Source organism: Pan paniscus, chromosome 1 (assembly GCF_029289425.2).
Source record: "Pan paniscus chromosome 1, NHGRI_mPanPan1-v2.0_pri, whole genome shotgun sequence".
Taxonomy (NCBI): domain Eukaryota; kingdom Metazoa; phylum Chordata; class Mammalia; order Primates; family Hominidae; genus Pan; species Pan paniscus.
In genome coordinates, this window is record NC_073249.2 from 23228678 (window position 1) to 23246922 (window position 18245).

The following is an 18245-nucleotide window of genomic DNA, read 5'->3' on the forward strand; positions in this document are numbered from 1 at the left end:
GAATTTTTGAAAAGCAACAGTGTTTTATTACTGGAAAGTGTTACAGACAGATATTGTGAAATTTTTCCTTGGGCTTCTTTCAATTTCGTTCAATTCTCGTCCAGTATTCTCATAACATTTGGATCAGGTACTTTATCACCTTGTAGTGTCACTGTTCCTTTCTGTATCCTCTCGAAGCCTCCTGTTACTCGTTTTCTAATTCTCTTCCAGCCCACTGCACGATCTAGTGTCGAATGGATGAAACAGCTGAGCAGAACAGTTCTTTAGCTGTCGGCCTAAATGACCAACTTCATGACCTCTCAAGGTCTCGCTCCCCGGCTGCACGCAGCTCAGCTTCCAACATTCGGGAAAGGCGTTCCCGGATCGCGAGGGGCCGCTGGGACCGAGTCCCGGACGTCGCGACGCGCAGGGGGCTGCTGCGGCCGGCGGTCTCGGGAAAAGTGAGGGGACGGAGGCGCCCAAGCAACGTGGGTTTCGGGAACTGTGAATATTTCACTTTGCGTAGAGCCCCCTCGGGCAATGCGACCCAGAACCGAGGGCTTCTTTCCCCCCGCCGGGGCCTCCCTCCCGTTCTCCACTCGGAACAAACAGCCTGCAGTTCCCGCAGCTGCAGCGCGGGCCGCGGAACATGCGCCGGGAGCGGGGCCCGGGCGGGACTCTGGAGCTGGTACTGCTCCCCCCGCGCTCCGGCGCCGGGCCTCGCCGCGCGGCCTCCTTCCTCCCTTCCTCCCGCCCGGCTCGGCCGGAGGCGGCGGCGGAGGGGCGAGGCGCGGCCCCCCCCTCGGCGGCACCTCCTCCCCGGGCAGGCGCGGGCGGAGCCGGGCCCGCCTCAGCCAGCCGCGGCGGGAGCAGCGCAGCGCGGCGCCGCGGGCAGCGAGCTCCGCATTCGAACCTCCCTCGCAAAGACAGTCTCCGCCCCACAATGCACCGCGGCGGGCAGCCTTTGAAAAAGCGGCGCGGCTCGTTCAAGATGGCGGAGCTCGACCAGTTGCCTGACGAGAGTGAGTAGCACCTCAAAGCACCCCCCCCTTTTCCCGCCTGCTGCTTGCCCAGCGGTTGCACCGGCCGGGACGGACGGCCGTGCCCTCCGCTGGGCAGGTGGGCTGACTGCCAGCCCCACTGTGGTCCCCTAGTCCTCCCACTCCGGTGTTGCCGCCGCGTCGCCGCCTTTGTTATGGTGTCTGTGTGTTGGTTTCTGGGGTTGTGTGAGCGCCAGGGCCGGAAACCGAGAGCCCGGGAGTCCAGCCTGTGCCAGGCGGAGGCGGTGGCTGCTCCCCTGGCGCCACTCCGGCCCCCAGCCGAGGTTAGGGGAAGAGCGGCCCCCGGGCGCGGGGGCTGTCCTCGCCGCCTGCACCACTCGCCCGGCGCCGAGAGACGCCCGCCGGGGTTATGTAACTCGCCTGTCCCGGGGCCGGGGGAGGGCTCGGGCTGGGCACGGGGTGGTCCACGGCCCCTTCTTCTTGTCCCAGCCTCTGATCTTGTCCTGTCACAGCTCCTGCCTCTACGGGCACTTGTGATCTTCACTGTCCTCCCCACCCCCCCACCGGTGTGTCCACCCCTGGAAGTGTTTCCGTGTCAGAGGGTTGGCCCCTTCCCCTGGGACCACAGGTGGCTGTGGACCTTTCCTGAGATCATCCAGCCCGGATACTCAGTGTTCAGGTAGACCCCGTCCCGCAGACTTTATTCTATATGTGTCTTAAGAGCCATAAAGGTACCTTTATGCATGGATGTGACCAACACAGCGTACGTGTGCAGTACCCTGCCTGACACCCACCCTAGGGCATTGCCTCCCCTAACCATGTTTACTCACCCTGACATCTAAGACATGTATGCTCACTTGTGTTGAGTAAGTAAAAGCACCAATTCCATAGTTTAAGGGCAATGGAACTTAATTTTGTAATTTACAATATTGCATAAATTATATGAAAAGACAAATATGTTAGTTAATTACAAAAAAAAAAAAGTCCTGAATCCACATTCACTATTCAGTTTATACATATTTGTGAAAGGCTCAATTACTATTGAATTTATCTATGCACAAGGCAAATGGACTTAAAAATGAGGACTCAACATACTACCGATTCCATTTTCTTTGTGAGGTCATGTGTTCTTAGTAAGTTATAAAGTTAAAAATTCAAGTTGCCAAGCTGGTGAAAAGTCGTATTAAAAGTGTTTGTGTTTTAAATTTGATAGAGAGCAGCACTAAGTCCCCCAAGGAACTTTGTCCATGATGGAACTGTTCTCTTTTGTGATGTCCAGTAGGGTAGCCAAGCTACTAGCCATATGTGGCTATGGAACATTTCAAATGTGGCTAGAGTGGTGGAGGAACTGAATTTTGAATTTTATTTAATTTTAACTTGCATAGTCACATGTAGCTAGTTAGTCACTGTATTGGGTAGGGCACAGCTATTGACCAGTCATGAGCTGTATTGTTTATTTGTAGAATACAATTGATTGTGATTTATTTTATTTATTTATTTATTTTGAGATGGAGTTTCACTCATTGCCCAGGCTGGGTGCAATGGTACTATCTCGGCTTATTGCAACCTCTGCCTCCCAGGTTCAAGCGATTCTCCTACCTCAGCCTCCCGAGTAGCTGGGGTTACAGGCATGTGCCTCCACGCCTGCCTAATTTTTTTGTATTTTTAGTAGAGACGGGGTTTCTCCATGTTGGTCAGGCTGGTCTCGAACTCCTGACCTCAGGTGATCCACCCGCCTCGGCCTCCCAAAGTGCTGGGATTACAGGCGTGAGCCACCGCAGCTGGCCTTGATTGTGACTTAGAATGCTCCCAAATGAGTGTGGACCTACTAAGCACAGTGTATTTGTCATCCGAAAATGTTTTTCATCATCCTTGGTATCTTTATCATAAACATGTCTTATCACCTCTTGGATGTCACAATCACTGGAGCTAGTGTTTTGGTTACTGTAGTCATTCTGTTGTAATGAGAGGCGTTTTAAGTGGCTTTCTTACAACTGCCATTAGGAATATTTGCTTCATATCATCCAGCATTTATTGAGAATTTACTGTGGTTCTTTGTAGGGACTTGGGATTTATATTAGGGTTCAAATTCCAGCTCCACTTTCAAATTATATAACCTAATCATTTATATTACTTTGTGACATCTCTAGTGCATTGGTGTGTATTTGTGAAGCGTATGTCTTGTTTAGGCAGACTTCAGCTTTGTTGAAACCAGGGATTTTCTTTCTTTCTTTGTCATACAGTGCCACAAATCAAGTATACATAAATAATTTTTATGGAATTAGTGCAAAGTAACAGGTATTATTACTGAAACTAGAGCAGGGTCTTGAAAAGGAAAAGCTATTTCAATTTGATACTGGAAATAGCGGTATGTTTTTTGGCCACATTTAGTCAAGGAGGCTAGCTAATATATTGTTCAGGAGTCGATATAACATTATCAATAATGAAAGCTACCATTTATTATTTACTATGAACCAGATGCCATGCAAAGGATATTACACGTATTTGCTCATTTAATCTTCATTTCAGTTGATGTAAGTGCTCACATTTTATATAAGGAAATTAAGGCTATCTTCAGCCCAGATCTTTCCTGAGCTCCCTTTCTTGATATCTCTTGCCTGTTTCACATTTCTTCTTAGATGCTTCAAAGGCCCCTCAAACTGCACAGGTGTAAAATCCACCTCAGTCCTACCCCAGGACAGATACTTCTAGTGATTCGAATGGTTCCGCTGTGCATTCAGCTGGCAGGGCAGAAACCTAGAGATTTTCTTTGGCACTTCCCTCTCTTTCTTTTCTTTTGTTTTTTTTTTTTTGAGACAGAGTCTTGTTGTGTCACCTAGGCTGGAGTGCAGTGTGCAATCTCAGCTCACTGCAGCCTCCGCCTCCCGGGTTCAAGCCATTCTCCTGCCTCGGCCTCCTGAGTAGCTGGGTTTACAGGCGCCCGCCACCACACCTGGCTAATTCTTGTATTTTCAGTAGAGGCGGGGTTTCACCATGTTGGCTAGGCTGGTCTCAAACTCCTGACCTCAGGTGATGCACCGGCCTCAACCTCCCAAAGTGCTGGGATTACAGGGGTGAGCCACCGTGCCCCCAGCCACTTTCCTCTCTTTCACTTCCCATATTTAAGCCTTTACTAAGTCTGTAAATTTTACCTTCTAAATATCTATCAATTCTACCCATTTCTTACCATCACCATAGCCCAAACTGTTACCATTTCTTCTCTTTACCAATTACCTCAGCCTCTCATTAATTCAGCCCCCTTCCCACAAACACACAGCAAGAGGGATCCTTTGAAAATGAATGTATGTCATCCTCCTGTTACAAACCCTTTAGTAGCTATAAGACCCTTTGTGGTCTGGCTGCTCCCTACCTCTCAGCTTTATGTTTTACCACTTGTCCCCTCATTCTATCCCTTGGGGTAAATTGGACCTTTTTCATTCCCTATACTCGCCAGTCTCCCCTTTTCTCCAGGGTCTTTGCACATGCTGTTCTCTCAACCTGGAATGCTACCCCCACACCCCCCTTACTTTCAGTTAACTTCTAATTGTCTTTTAGATCCCATTTTATGCTTCTTCAGAGAGCCATTTCCCATCCTCCCTGACTAAATTATGTCTTCTTTAAATCTGTTTTTTGTTTTTTAAAGAGACAGGGTCTCCCTCTGTTGTGTAGACTGGAGTGCAGAGGCATGATCGTGGCTCACTGCAGCCTTGATCTTCTGGGCTAAGGAGATCCTCCGGCATCAGTCTCCCCAGTAGCTGGGACCACAGGCATGTACCACCATGCCCAACTAAGGTTTTTTTTTTTTTTCCTTTTCTATTTTTTGTAGAGACGAGGTCTCCCTATGTTGCTCAGGCTGGTCTCAAACTCCTGGCCTCAAGTGATCCTCCTGCCTTAGCCTTCCAAAGTGCTGGGATTACAGGCTTCAGCCACCATGCAGGGCCTATCTTTATTTTTTTTTAAAGATGGAGTCTTGCTCTGTCACCCAGGCTGGAGTGCAGCGGTGCAGTCTTTGCTCACTGCAACCTCCGCCTCTAGAGTTCAAGCAATTCTCCTGCCTCAGCCTCCTGAGTAGCTGTGATTACAGATGTGTGCCACCAAGCCTGGCTAATTTTTGTATTTTTAGTAGAACCTGGCTGGTCTCGAACTCCTGCCTTCAAGTCATTTAGCCCCCCAAAGTGCTGGGATTACAGGTGTGAGCCACTGTGCCAGGCCAGGCCCATATTCTTTAAATGTTTTTGTATTACTATGTAACTTCCTAGTGACAGCTATTACAGTTGCAGTTTTGTATTTGTTTATGTGATTGGTTAGTAGCCCCATCAGAGCAGGTACTGTCTTCTTAATTGCATTCCCAGTTCCATGCATAACACCTGGCTTACCTCTGCCCTTTCATACCATTCTTCCCTATGCAAGCACAGTCACCCCTCCTCCCTTCTTAGGACTTAACCTGTTTCTTCTGCCCAGACTCATTGCTTTGATTTCCTGCTCTCTCACAGCTAGTTTTTTAGATGTTACCTCCTCAGAGAAACCGTCTGTACTCAAAAGTAAGGTAGCTAGTACTTAGAGTAATTCCCCCATCCCCACCAATATCACCCTGTTTATTTCCTTTATCATGAGCTATAATTATTATGTACGTGTTTTATATATATATGTCTCTTTCCACTAGAGTTTAAGCTTCCTGAGAGCAGAGGCTTTGTTTGTCTTGTTCTTTGGGGTAACCCTCGCCCCTAACAGTGCTTATGGTAGGCATTCAATACAATTTTTTTTTCCACATCAGATGGGTCATGTGCTGACTTTTCACAAAGTTTGAGAGAGACACATCTCACACATGAGTATGAAAACCCAATCATCATGCTTATGAACTAAGAAGGGTAGAATCTTTGGATTAATGAACACCTCGTTAGAGCAAGATTCTAATTTAATCAGATTCGCCTGACTGAAAAATCCATGTTCTTAACCTATTATTTTTTGATTGCTCAAAATAATACTAACAGCATTATATCAAAATTAACAGTGTAATATATGCATTGTTCTATGCACTTTTACATGTATTAACTCATTTAATCCTCATTTTACACATGAAGAAACAATAGCACAGAGAGGTAAAGTAACTTGCTTAAGGTAGCATGCAAGAAAGTGTCAGGACCAAGATTCAAACATAGCTAGTCTCAATCTAGAACCTGTTTTCTTAACCACTATGGTATCCTGCATCTAGAAAAAGGAAAAAAGGACCGGTTGCGGTGGCTCACGCCTGTAAAGCGGTTGCGGTGGCTCACGCCTGTAATCCCAGCACTTTGGGAGGCCGAGCCGGGTGGTCACCTGAGGTCAGGAGTTCGAGACCAGCCTGGCCAACATGGCGAAACCCTGTCTCTACTAAAAATACAAAAATTAGCTGCGTGTGGTGGCATGCATCTGTAATCCTAGCTACCTGGAAGGCTGAGGTGGGGAGAATTTCTTGAACCCGGGAGGTGGAGGTTGCAGTGAGCTGAGATTGCGCCACCGCACTCCAACCTGGGTGACAGAGTGAGACTCCATTTCAAAAAAAGAAAGAAAGAAAGAAAGAAAACGAAAAAGGAAAAAAAAGGTTAAAGGTGATTGGTCAGAATCCCCAAGATATGGTTCCTGCCTTCGTGGAGCAGGATATTCTTATGGCCTGTACCTCTTCCTTCAGATCTCTGCTTAAGCATCACCTTTCATAGAAGCTCATCATGAACACCTTATATACAAATAGTTTTCCTTCCCTCCATCCCCACCCTGCGTATTCTTCTTATTCTGCTTTATTTTTTCCAGAGTGCTTATCATTAGTCGATAGCTGTTTTTGTTTGCCTCCCATCACTAGAATGTACATTCCATGAGAGCAGGGACTTTGACTATTTTGCTTGCTGTTGTATTCCCATTGCCTAGAGCAGGTACGGACTGGCATGCCATCAGTACTCTACATATTCAGTGAGTGGTTACTACTTTTTCTCAAATGCCCTGCATATCTTTTGGTACACAGATGTGTGTATTGTCTACTATCGCTGCTTTACAGTTGTGTTTCATTGTTTGAGACTTTTTAGCAAGATTTTATGTCATTCACCCCCATGACTTTACTGCCTTTTGTCATTAAGCTTCATTTGCCATGCAGAAGCTTTTATGGTGTCCTGTTAACTATTCTTCACATCTGGGCAAGAGAGTAGAGTGAAAGTAAGTGTCTTTAATGCTAATAGGTGTCTGTTTCACAAGTCTCTTACACAGACCTGTGGAGGAAAAAGTCAGTTGAGGTTTAGTGATCAGAGATGCATAGTGTTTAAGGATCTGAGATGAAGTGTTTCATAACTGCCATACTTTATCTGTTGCTTCTCATTTTAAGTCTGTTATCCATTTATATGAGATGTAAATCATAGCTGCTTTTGTTAAATAGCAAGGAGGATTAATCCGTCCTCTCTGATTTTTGTTCCTAGTTCATGTTCTTTTTTATTTAATCCCCTGAGATCATCCTTAATTATTATTTTTCAGATGACTTGGACTTTGCAATGTATACATCCAATTCTGAGATTTTTAAATTTAGTGCTTTCTCACTCTCAAAAAGCTTCTTTCTCTATTTTTTTTTTTTTTTTGACATGGAGTCTCACTCTGTCACCCAGGCTGGATGGAGTGCAGTGGTGCGATCTTTGCTCACTGCAAGCTCTGCCTTGCGGGCTCACGCCATTCTCCCACCTCAGCCTCCCGAGTAGCTGGGACTACAGGTACTCGCCACCACACCCAGTTAATTTTTTGTGTTTTTAGTAGAGATGGGTTTTCACCGTGTTAGCCAAGATGGTCTTGATCTCCTGACCTTGTGATCTGCCCACCTCGGCCTCCCAAAGTGCTGGGATTACAGGCGTGAGCCACCGCACCCGGCCTCTCTGTTGATTTTTCTACTTTCCCTACCCATAGATCCTATAATTCATTCACACCAGAACCTGTAGCCTGATGTTTCTCAGAGTGGGTTACCTGCAACAGAATCCCCTGTTGTTTATTAATAATATAGATTCAGTCTAGATTTTGCATGTATGAGGAGCTTCCTTGTTATTCTAATGTCTTTTTTATTTTTTTGAGGCAGAGTCTTACTCTGTCTGTCAGGCTGAAGTGCAGTGGCACGGTCACAGCTCACTGCCACCTCAACCTCCCAGGCTCCAGCAGGCCTCTCACATCAGCCCCCTGAGTAGCTGAGACTGGAGGCACGTGCCCCCATACCCAGTGAATTAAAAAAATTTTTTTAGAGACAGGATCTCCCTATGTTGCCCAGGCTGGTCTCAGACTCCTGGCCTCAAGCTATCCTTCCCACCTTGGCCTTCCAAAGCACTGGGATTACAGGTGTCAGCCATCATACCTGGCCTCTAGTGTACACTGGAGTTTGTTTTATCCAGTGGACCCCTCCAACTTTATTCTAGCCCCTCTTGGTCATTCTGTATTCCCTTTTCCAGCTTAGATCTTGAAGTATCACATATACCTGCATTCTAGACTTTCAAGGGACTTATTGCTTGCTCTGACAGTCCCTGAATCATTTCCATTGCCTGTTTTTTTCCACTCCATTACTACATCAGTCTTTGCCTCAATGGATGTCAGTTCCCTTTCTCTTTTCTTCCAGCACCACAGCACGCCTGGATGAGGATCCAAAATTACCTCTGTCCCCACTCTTCCTCTTTCTTCTGTTTCTTTACTTTCTTCTCCTGGAATGGTCTCCAGTTCTCACAACTTCAGCAAGACTCTCATATGTCTCTCTCCAGTTCTTTCTTTATCTGAGTTCTGGTTTATAGTTTGAATTGTCTGCCAGATATTTCGAATTGCACATTCCACCATCTCTTCAAACTCAACATTACTAAAACTAAATGGATCACTTTTACCCCCAAACCAAGGTCTTTTTCTCTCACTTTGGTTATGAAATAATTATTTATTTGTTTTATTTTTAATTGCAGGCTCTTCAGCAAAAGCCCTTGTCAGTTTAAAAGGTAAGAAGTATAGCATTTTTAGGTATACCATAGCTAAAAGTCTAATTCGTTAAATTAATCTGGATATAGTGTTTCCATTTTCCTTCTAAGTTATGATTCATTGTAGCTTTTCAGTATTGGTTTTCACTGATGACCTTAAATTAATATGCTTTTATAGGAGACTTGATCCTCAGTTGTTAGAAATTATTTTTTAAAATTTCTAAAATTATTGATTAAAAACCTTTCTAATTAAACATTCCATAAATATTTAGATTAAAAGCATTTGTTAAACGACTGTGCTGAGCTATATGTTAGCATAATTGTTTGTTTGTTTGTTTTTGAGACAGTCTCTCTCTTGCCCAGGCTGGAGTACAACGGTGCAATCTTGGCTCACTGCAACCTCTGCCTCCCAGGCTCAAGCGATTCTCCTGCCTCAGCCCCCTGAGTAGCTGGGATTACAGGCATGTGCCACCATGCCTGGCTAATTTTTGTAATTTCAGTAGAGATGAGATTTCACCATATTGGCCAGGCTGGCCTCAAACTCCTGGCCTCAAGTGATCTACCCACCTTGGCCTCCCAAAGTGCTGGGATTACAGGCGTGAGCCACTGCGCCCAGCAGATTTTTTGTTTATTTATTTTTTGAGACAGGGTCTCGCTTTGTCACACAGGCTAGAGTGTGGTGACGTGATTACAGTTCACTATAGCCTCGACCTCCTGGGCTCAAGTGATCCTCTTGCCTCAGCCTCCCATGTAGCTGGGACCACAGGCACATGCTACCGTGCCCAGCTAATTTCTTTATTTTTTGTAGAGAGGAGGCCTCACTTTGTTGCCCAGGCTGGTCTCGAACTCCTGGGCTCAAGGGATCCTGCTGCCTCAGCTTTGCAAAGTGCTGAGATTACAGGCGTGAGCCACCACACCTGGCCCGTAATAGCTTATTTTTAAGAGTCTTGCTTTCATTGGGCACGGTGGCTCACGCCTGTAATCCCGGCACTTTGGGAGGCTGAGGCAAGCGGACCACTTGAGCTCAGGAGTTTGTGATCAGCCTGGCTAACAAGGTGAAACCCCATCTCTACTAAAAATACAAAATTATCCGGGAGTGGTGGCAGGTGCCTATAATCCCAGCTACTTGAGAGGCTGAGGCAGGAGAATTGTTTGAACCTGGGAGGCGGAGATTGCCGTAAGCCAAGATCGCGCCACCACACTCCAGTCTGGGAGTCTGGGTGACAGAGTAAGACTCTGTCTCAAATTCCAAAAAAAAAAAAAAAAAAAGAATCTTGCTTTCTAAGTAATAATGCCCTGAAATAAAAATAAAAGAATAATAGTACTTTTCTCATTCTAAGAAAAAGTTTGACATGTTCCTTGGTCTCACTATTTCTTTTGGCAGGTACATTAGACTAACCTTTTTAACATAGTTTCTTTAAAATTTTACCTCTTGATTAAGATTCTGGTAGGTCAATAAATTTGGAACCAAGCTAAATATTCTCAAAGTACTTTTAGTCTTTAAAGCTACTATATTGTGCTTTGGATTGGTGATTTACCAAATTAAATCCTTCTAGCTTGAGAAGACAATTTGTCTTCCAGAACACCCCAGTTTGTTTGTCTTTTGTGATTCTTAAAAAGTATTCCATTATTCTTTTTCTCCCAATATTAAACTCATTTCTCTCCCCCCCGCTTTTTTTTTTTTTTTTTTTTTTGAGACTGAGTCTCGGTTTGTCGCCCAGGCTGGAGTGCAGTGGCACAATATCTTGGCTCACTGCAACCTCTGCCTCCTGGGTCAAGTGATTCTTGTGCCTCAGCCTCCTGAGTAGCTGGGACTGCAGGCATGCGTCACCACACCTGGCTAATTTTTGTATTTTTAATAGAGATGGGTTTTCATCATGTTGGCCAGGCTGGTTTTGAACTCCTGACCTCAGGTGATCCTCCCACTTTGGCCTCCCAATGTGCTGGGATTACAGATGTGAGCCACTGCACCCGGCACTCATTCGTCTTGATAAATCATTTATATAAGTAATGTACATTTCTTATGGAAAAAATGAGAAAATGCTGATGAGCCACTAGAAGAAAATAAAAATAACCAGCTTGTTTATTCATCCCAGTTTTCTATGCCTCTATATAAACATCTTTTTTACAAAAATTAAACTTACCCCTCTTTATTTTCACAATATGTCTAATCATTATAATATGTGTAAATCATAATATGTCTATTCGATAGAATTTTTTTCTGGTTGTGTACAACTCTGAAGACATTTCTCTGAATTAAGGAAAACAGAAATAACCACGCTGATTTACTTTTTCTTTTTTTGTGAGGGGACAGAGACTTGCCATGTTGCCCAGACTGAAGTGCAGTGGTGCTATCTCGGCTTGCTTTGACCCTGGCTCGCTTTGACCCTGGCTCACTTCGACCTTCGCCTCCCAGGTTCCAGCGATTCTCTGCCTCAGCCTCCTGAATAGCTGGGACTACAGGTGCGTGCCACCATGCCCAGCTAATTTTTGTATTTTTTGTAGAGGTGGCATTTCACCATGTTGGGCAGGTTGGTCTCGAACTCATGGCCTCAAATGATCCACCCGCCTCGGCCTCCCAAAGTCCTGGAATTATAGGCATGAGCCATTGCACCTGGCCTAATTTCCTTTTTATATATCAAGTGATTCACATATTAAAGCAGAAAACATTTAGAAATGTGCTCTAAATACAGGCTGGCCTGGTGGCTCATGCCTGTAATCTCAGCACTTCGAGACACTGAGGCGGGTAGATCACCTGAAGTCAGGAGTTTGAGACCAGCCTGGCCAACATGGAGAAACCCTGTCTCTACTAAAAATACAAAAATTAGCTAGGCGTGGTGGCACACACCTGTAATCCCACTACTGGGGAGGCTGAGGCAGGAGAACCACTTTAACCTGGGAGGCAGAGGTTGTAGTGAGCCAAGATTGTGCCACTGCACTCCAGCCTGGGCGATGGAGCAAGTACTCTGTCTCACACACAAAGAAAAAGTAAAAAAAGAAATGTGCTCTAAATTCAAGGTTAGAAAAGGCTTTTTCCATTTTTGATTCCCCTGCTTTCAGAATTGTACCAAAAGTTATGAGATAGTTCTTGGCAAGTTGGAATGGAGAAATTATTAAAAATCCAAAAACAAAGAAAAAGAAGCACATGTTTCAGTATGGACATTTAATACTTTCAAGATGCATTGCTTTATCAAATTATTTAGAGAGTTTGACAGAAAAATACGGAAGAGCTTTTTCATTTATAATAATCTAAAATTATTATAGTCAGTATATTTTTTCCATATTAAATATTTTAGATATATGGCTGTTATGAAAAAGGCAGTATTCATGGTATGAAATCCTTTGAACTAAGCCAAAATTCCATTAGTATTAACTATTTATTACAGAAGGAAGCTTATCTAACACGTGGAATGAAAAGTACAGTTCTTTACAGAAAACACCTGTTTGGAAAGGCAGGAATACAAGCTCTGCTGTGGAAATGGTAAGGAGTGAGTTTTTCTTACATTTTAGAATAATTCTAGCTAAGTTGTCTGTATTATTGTCATGTGTAAATTCTTGCAGCACAGTAAAAAATTTACAAGTTTTTTTCCCAACCTCAAGTGTCATTAAGCACTGTTTGATCTTATTTAGGTAAATTAACCTGTACCCAGTGATAATCTGGTCATCAGTAAGCATTTGTTCAGTAATTGTGTAATAGTTTCTTTAAATAGGAAAAACAAAAAAACTACAACTTATACTTTTATTAGATACGCAAAAAATTTTACATGGCTTTGATACCTGCAAAAATATATATATGTGGTAAGGTATTAAAATCTTGTATAGACAAAAAGAAAAAAAAAAGAAATCATTGTGTAGCTCAAAGGTAAGTGCATTTAGAGGTGGGAAGTAGAGATGAGCATATAATTGACATGACTAACAGTTTTAGGAACTCTCTTTCTCTCCTGCCCTGCCAGGTAGCCAGGAGGTTTTAAGGGTCTGTCATGAAACAATCCTGGAGTTGGGATAGACAGCAGCAGTCACAGTAGCCTGGGCAGCTGACCACAGTGAATGTGAGGGGCTTTCCTCACTGTGTCAATTCCATCATCTTCATTCCCTTCCTCTTCTCTGCTTGTGGTCAGGGAAGGGGGGCAGTGTAGAATGGAATTCCTGTCAGGGCTATAGAGTATCAAGACTCTGAGTGGGTTTAATTTCTTTTTGTTTTTCTTTTTTTGAGACGAGGTCTCGCTCTGTCGCCCAGGCTGGTCAGGAACTCCCAGGCTCAAGCGATCCTGCCCGCTCAGCCTCCCTAGTAGCTGGGACTACAGGTGTGTGCCACCACGCCCAGCTAATAAAAAAATTTTTTTTTGTAGAGATGGGGTCTCCTTGTGTTGCCCAGGCTGGTTTCCAGCTCCTGGGCTCAAGTGATCCTCCTGCCTCGGCCTTCCAAAGTGCTGGGATTATAGGCATGAGCCACTGTGCCCAGCCAGAGTGGGTTTAATTTCAAGGGTTCATAGACCCGAGTGGATGTTGCCCATATGTTGTTAGCCGCCTGCACCTGTTTCTCTTCCAAATAGCCATGAGGGGTGGGAGAAGGCTTTGAAAAGGATGTAGGTCTTATTGGGATATTATTTCTTTTTCTCTCTGTTAATGAAACCTCTGAACCTAGGGTGAACTGTAAAATCTTTACTATTACAGACCCTTAAGTGTATGATGTACTTTTGGTACTTAAACAATTTTTTTAGTTCTATGGGTAATTATCAGATATCTATCATATGTATCTTTTATTTACAAGTGAAAATTCGGTTAACAATTTTTGACAGCAGATATAGTATAATAGTATACACATTTAGGCTTACTCTTCTAGAGTGATTTAGAACCTTTGGCCCAGCCCAGCCCTATGCAGCAGACATATCATGTCACACACCCAATTGGTATTAACCCAAGCAACAACATAATTTGAACTGGAATTTCTGGAACTTATTTTCCTATCATCACTGTCGAAGGCTGCCAGTGTACTAAGGAGACTTGGGGTTCAAGTTTTACTTTATTCATCAGCTAGGTATTTCATTCATAAGCACCTTGTATAAATACATCTTACTGCTTTCTAAATCTGAGATTATTTATATTTGGCTTTGTGTGCTTTGTGTTGCCCATACTTTATCCTTCCATACTGCTGATAATCCAGAGTTAGCTCAGTTTTCCAACTATAGAATTGTATTTTGGAACAAAAATGGGAGGGTTCAGCTTTTTCATTAAATGAAAACATTTCTATCATAGCCTTTCAGAAATTCAAAACGAAGTCGACTTTTTTCTGATGAAGATGATAGGCAAATAAATACAAGGTCACCTAAAAGAAACCAGAGGGTTGCAATGGTTCCACAGGTATGTGTGTGCTAAAATTTTGTTTCATTGGAAAGGAAGTAAGCAAATGCTCAGCCTAATAAAGTTTATATTTCTGTTACATTTTGAGTAACAAGTTCTTTTCTTTAAATTCGTACGGCTACTCTGGTCCTGTTTTAGTTACCTAGAAAATGTTATTTTTTTGATCAACTTTAAAACAGGATAGAAAGCCAGTCATTAGTCCTACAAATGCACACTTTTCTTTTAAGCATGGAGATAGTGGAAGAATTTGGCAACATGGCATCAATTTGTAGGTTTGCACAGATATAAGAGGGAAAAAATGTTTTACTTGATCACCAAGAGAAGTACATTGAAGACTTCCTTTATCCAAGAGAGGAAAAAAAATATATATATATATATATGTTTATTTATATATATATATTTTGAGACGGAGTCTCACTCTGTCGCCCAGGCTGGAGTACAGTGGCGTGATCTCAGCTTACTGCTACTTTTGCCTCCCGGGTTCAAATGATTCTCCTGCCTCAGCCTCCCGAGTACCTGGGATTACAGGATCACACCACCACGCCCAGCTGATTTTTATATTTTAGTAGAGACGGGGTTTCACCATGTTGGCCAGGCTGGTCTTGAACTCCTGACCTCAAGTGATCTACCCGCCTCAGCCTCCCAAAGTGCTGGGATTACAGTCGTGAGCCACTGCACCCTGCTGAGAGGAAAATATTTAGCATGAAATCGTATCTCCTTATTTATTTTTGGCATTTAAAAACTCATAGTGGGCTGGGCATGGTGGCTCATGACTATAATCACAGCACTTTGGAAAGCCAAGGTGAGTGCATCACTTGAGGCCAGGAGTTCGAGATCAGCCTGGCCAACATGGCGAAACCCTGTCTCTACTAAACATACAAAAAAACTAGCTAGCATAGTGGCACACGCCTGTAATCTCAGCTACTTGAGAGGCTGAGGCATGAGAATTGTTTGAACCCAGGAGGCTGAGGTTGCAGTGAGCCGAGATCATGCCACTGCACTCCAGCCTGGGCAAAAGAGCAAGGCTCTATCTCAAAAAAAAAAAAAGTAGACATGTAAAAATTAAAGGAATGAAAATTAGATACGGAAATATTAACTTTAAGGGTAATGTAATTTTTGTCTTATTCAATTTAAAACTTCTGATATAATCATTCCCTATTTCTCTTTCATTATTTTCCAAAGCCTTATAAAACAAGATTTTCTAGTATAATGGATGGTAGAGGTGATATTCTCAACCAAGAATTTAGCATTAGGTTTTTGTTTTTTTTTTTTTTTTGAGACAGAGTTTTGCTCTTGTTGCCCAGGTGGAGTGCAGTGGTGTGATCTCAGCTCACTGCAATCTCCAGCTCCTTGGTTCAAGTGATTCTCCTGCCTTAGCCTCCCGAGTAGCTGGGATTACAGGCATGCGCCACCACGCCTGGCTAATTTTGTATTTTTAGTAGAGATGGGGTTTCTGCATGTTAGGCCGATCTTGAACTCCCGACCTCAGGTGATCTGCCCACCTCGGCCTCCCAAAGTGCTGGGATTACAGGCGTGAGCCACTGCGCCCAGCCAGGTTTTTTTTTTTTTTTTTTTTTTTGGACTGCATTGGCACGATCTTGGCTCACTGCAATCTCTGCATCCCATACTGAAGTGATTCTTGTCCCTCAGCCTCCCAAGTAGCTGGGACTATAGGCACGCACCACCAGACCTGGCTAATTTTTGTATTTTCAGTAGAGACAGGGTTTTGCCACGTTGGCCAGGCTGGTCTCAAACTCCTGACCTCAAGCGATCCACTCACCTCAGCCTCCTAAACTGCTGGGATTACAGGCGTGAGCCACCACACCCGACCCAAGGACTTAGCATTAAATAAATTAAAAGCATGACCAGCAATCTACCCTACCAATAAAAACTCTTAAATGCCTTATGATAATTTTAAACAGGAAAATATGTTCATGTTCTGTAGAATGAAAAATGTATCTTGAACTTCAAAAAAAAAAGTTGTCAAGGACAAGTGCACATAAGCATCTAATAATTTGATCTTGTAATCCCAGCACTTTGGGAGGCCAAGGCAGGCAGATCACTTGATGTCAGGAGTTTGAGACGAGTCTGGCCAACATGGCAAAATGCCATCTCTACAGTAAATACAAAAATTAGTTGGGCGTGGTGGCACACACCTGTAATCCCAGCTACTTACTTGAACCTGGGAGGCAGAGGTTGCAGTGAGCCGAGATCACAGCTGTACACTCCAGCAAGGGTGACAGAACAAGAGTCTGTCTCAAAAAATAAAATAAATTTAAAAATAATAATAGTTTGATCTTGTTGAAACTAAAATGCAGTGTGCATTTCTTGGCTAAGTTAGCGGTTGTATACAAGGTTGAATGAACAAGAAATAGTTAAATAACAATTTTGTTAGCTAGACTTTGGAATAGCTATGTTACTAGGATAATCTAGATGATTCACAAACATACAGAAAACTGATCTTTATGACTGTGACACTGTCCTGTCGCAACTCTATCCACTGCCTTCCTTCCTGAGCACATCACTCCTTCTGGACTATTTTACAGAGCCCTTTTTAGCAATACAGAGAATTCTGAGCAATACAGAACAAATATAATGTAGGATAAACATGATATGAGACTTCTTCAAGTATGTGAAAAGTTTTTATATCCTCTGAGTTTTATCTTTACTAGTTGTAGCATCTCTAGTTCTTTCCATCTTCATTTACCTGACATGGCTTGTTCCCTTACCCTCCTTAGTCATATCTTCTAAATCTCTTGTATTTTGTCTGTATGTTTATTTAAAGAACACCACCCAGAGCTGAAAAATTATGAAAACTAACTTTTACTGATTACTTATGTGTTGAGTCCTGTTCTAAGCACTTCATAGGTATTACTTTGATTTAATCTTCAACAACTCCTATGAGATAGGTTACTGTTACATTATTTCCCATTTTGTAGATGAGAAAACAGACACAGATAAGTATCTTGCCCAAGAACTCAAAGCTAGGAAGTAAAGGCTAGTAACAGTCAGGCAGCCTGTCTCCAGAGTCCTACTTTAAAAAGAAAAAAAACCAGCTTTGTTGAGATAGACTTTACATATACAAATCATATATTTAAAGCATTTAGTTTGGCTGGGCAGTGGCTCATTTTGAGAGGCCAAGGTGGGAGGATCGCTTGAGCTCAGGAGTTTGAGACCAGCTTGGGCAACAGAGTGAGACCCTGTCTCTACAAAAAAAATTTTTTTTAAAATTAGCCAGGCATGGTGGTGGGCACCTGTGGTACCAGCTCTTTGGGAGGCCAAAGTAGGATCACTTCAGCCCAGGAGATTGAGGCTGTAGTGAGCTATGATCAGACCACTGCAGTCCAGCCTGGGCAATAGAACAGAGACCCTGTCAGTTTTAATAATTTATGTTTCTGGTCTGGTGCAGTGGTGCCCGCCTGTAGCACTTTGGGAGGCTAAGGCAGGTGGATGGCTTAAGCTCAGGAGTTCCAGACTGGCCTGGGCAACATGGTGAAACCCCGTCTCTACCAAAAATACAAAAATTAGCTGGGTGTGGTGCACACGCCTGTAGTCCCAGCTACTCAGGAGGCTGAGACAGGAGAATCACTTGAATCTGGGAGGTGGAAGCTGCAGTGAGCCGAAATTGCGCCACTACACTCCAGCCTGGGTGACAGAGTGAGACCCTGTCTCAATCAGTCAATAGAAGATTCCATATAACAATTTGAATCTATTTTCCCATACCCAACAGGCGGGTCCTTAATATAGTTTTATATTCGATGAGCTGCTAATACCCTATATACCCTATTTAAAAATCTGGGTCAATAATGTAGTAGAAAGAAATAACACTTTTTGTGATAAGAATATTTTATAGTAATTTGGTTATTTATGCTAAACATCTCCTCACTTATAAATTTTTTCTTTTTTCTTCTTTTTACATTTAAATTTTTTTTTCTCCTGAGAATGGTCACTGAGG

General features: G+C 43.4%; 1 protein-coding gene and 1 non-coding gene across 6 annotated transcripts in view; one reads left to right on the forward strand and one right to left on the reverse strand.

Moving 5' to 3' along the window:
* LIN9 (lin-9 DREAM MuvB core complex component) overlaps window positions 1–18245 on the forward strand; it is a 79749-nt gene continuing 61504 nt past the window's right edge. For 2 of the 5 annotated variants that reach the window (XM_003814925.5, XM_008967802.4), the window contains exons 1-4: window positions 1–1001; window positions 8918–8950; window positions 12316–12410; window positions 14186–14290. In XM_003814925.5, coding sequence (XP_003814973.4) covers window positions 629–1001; window positions 8918–8950; window positions 12316–12410; window positions 14186–14290 — 606 coding nt within the window. In that variant the 5' untranslated portion in view covers window positions 1–628. The remainder of the gene's footprint in view (window positions 1002–8917; window positions 8951–12315; window positions 12411–14185; window positions 14291–18245) is intronic. The other 3 variants (XM_003814927.4, XM_055107432.2, XM_057301199.2) reach the window with 2 other exon arrangements.
* LOC112438707 (small nucleolar RNA U13) lies at window positions 5749–5850 on the reverse strand. Its single transcript, XR_003027084.1, has one exon. It is a non-coding gene; the product is annotated as a small nucleolar RNA U13 (small nucleolar RNA).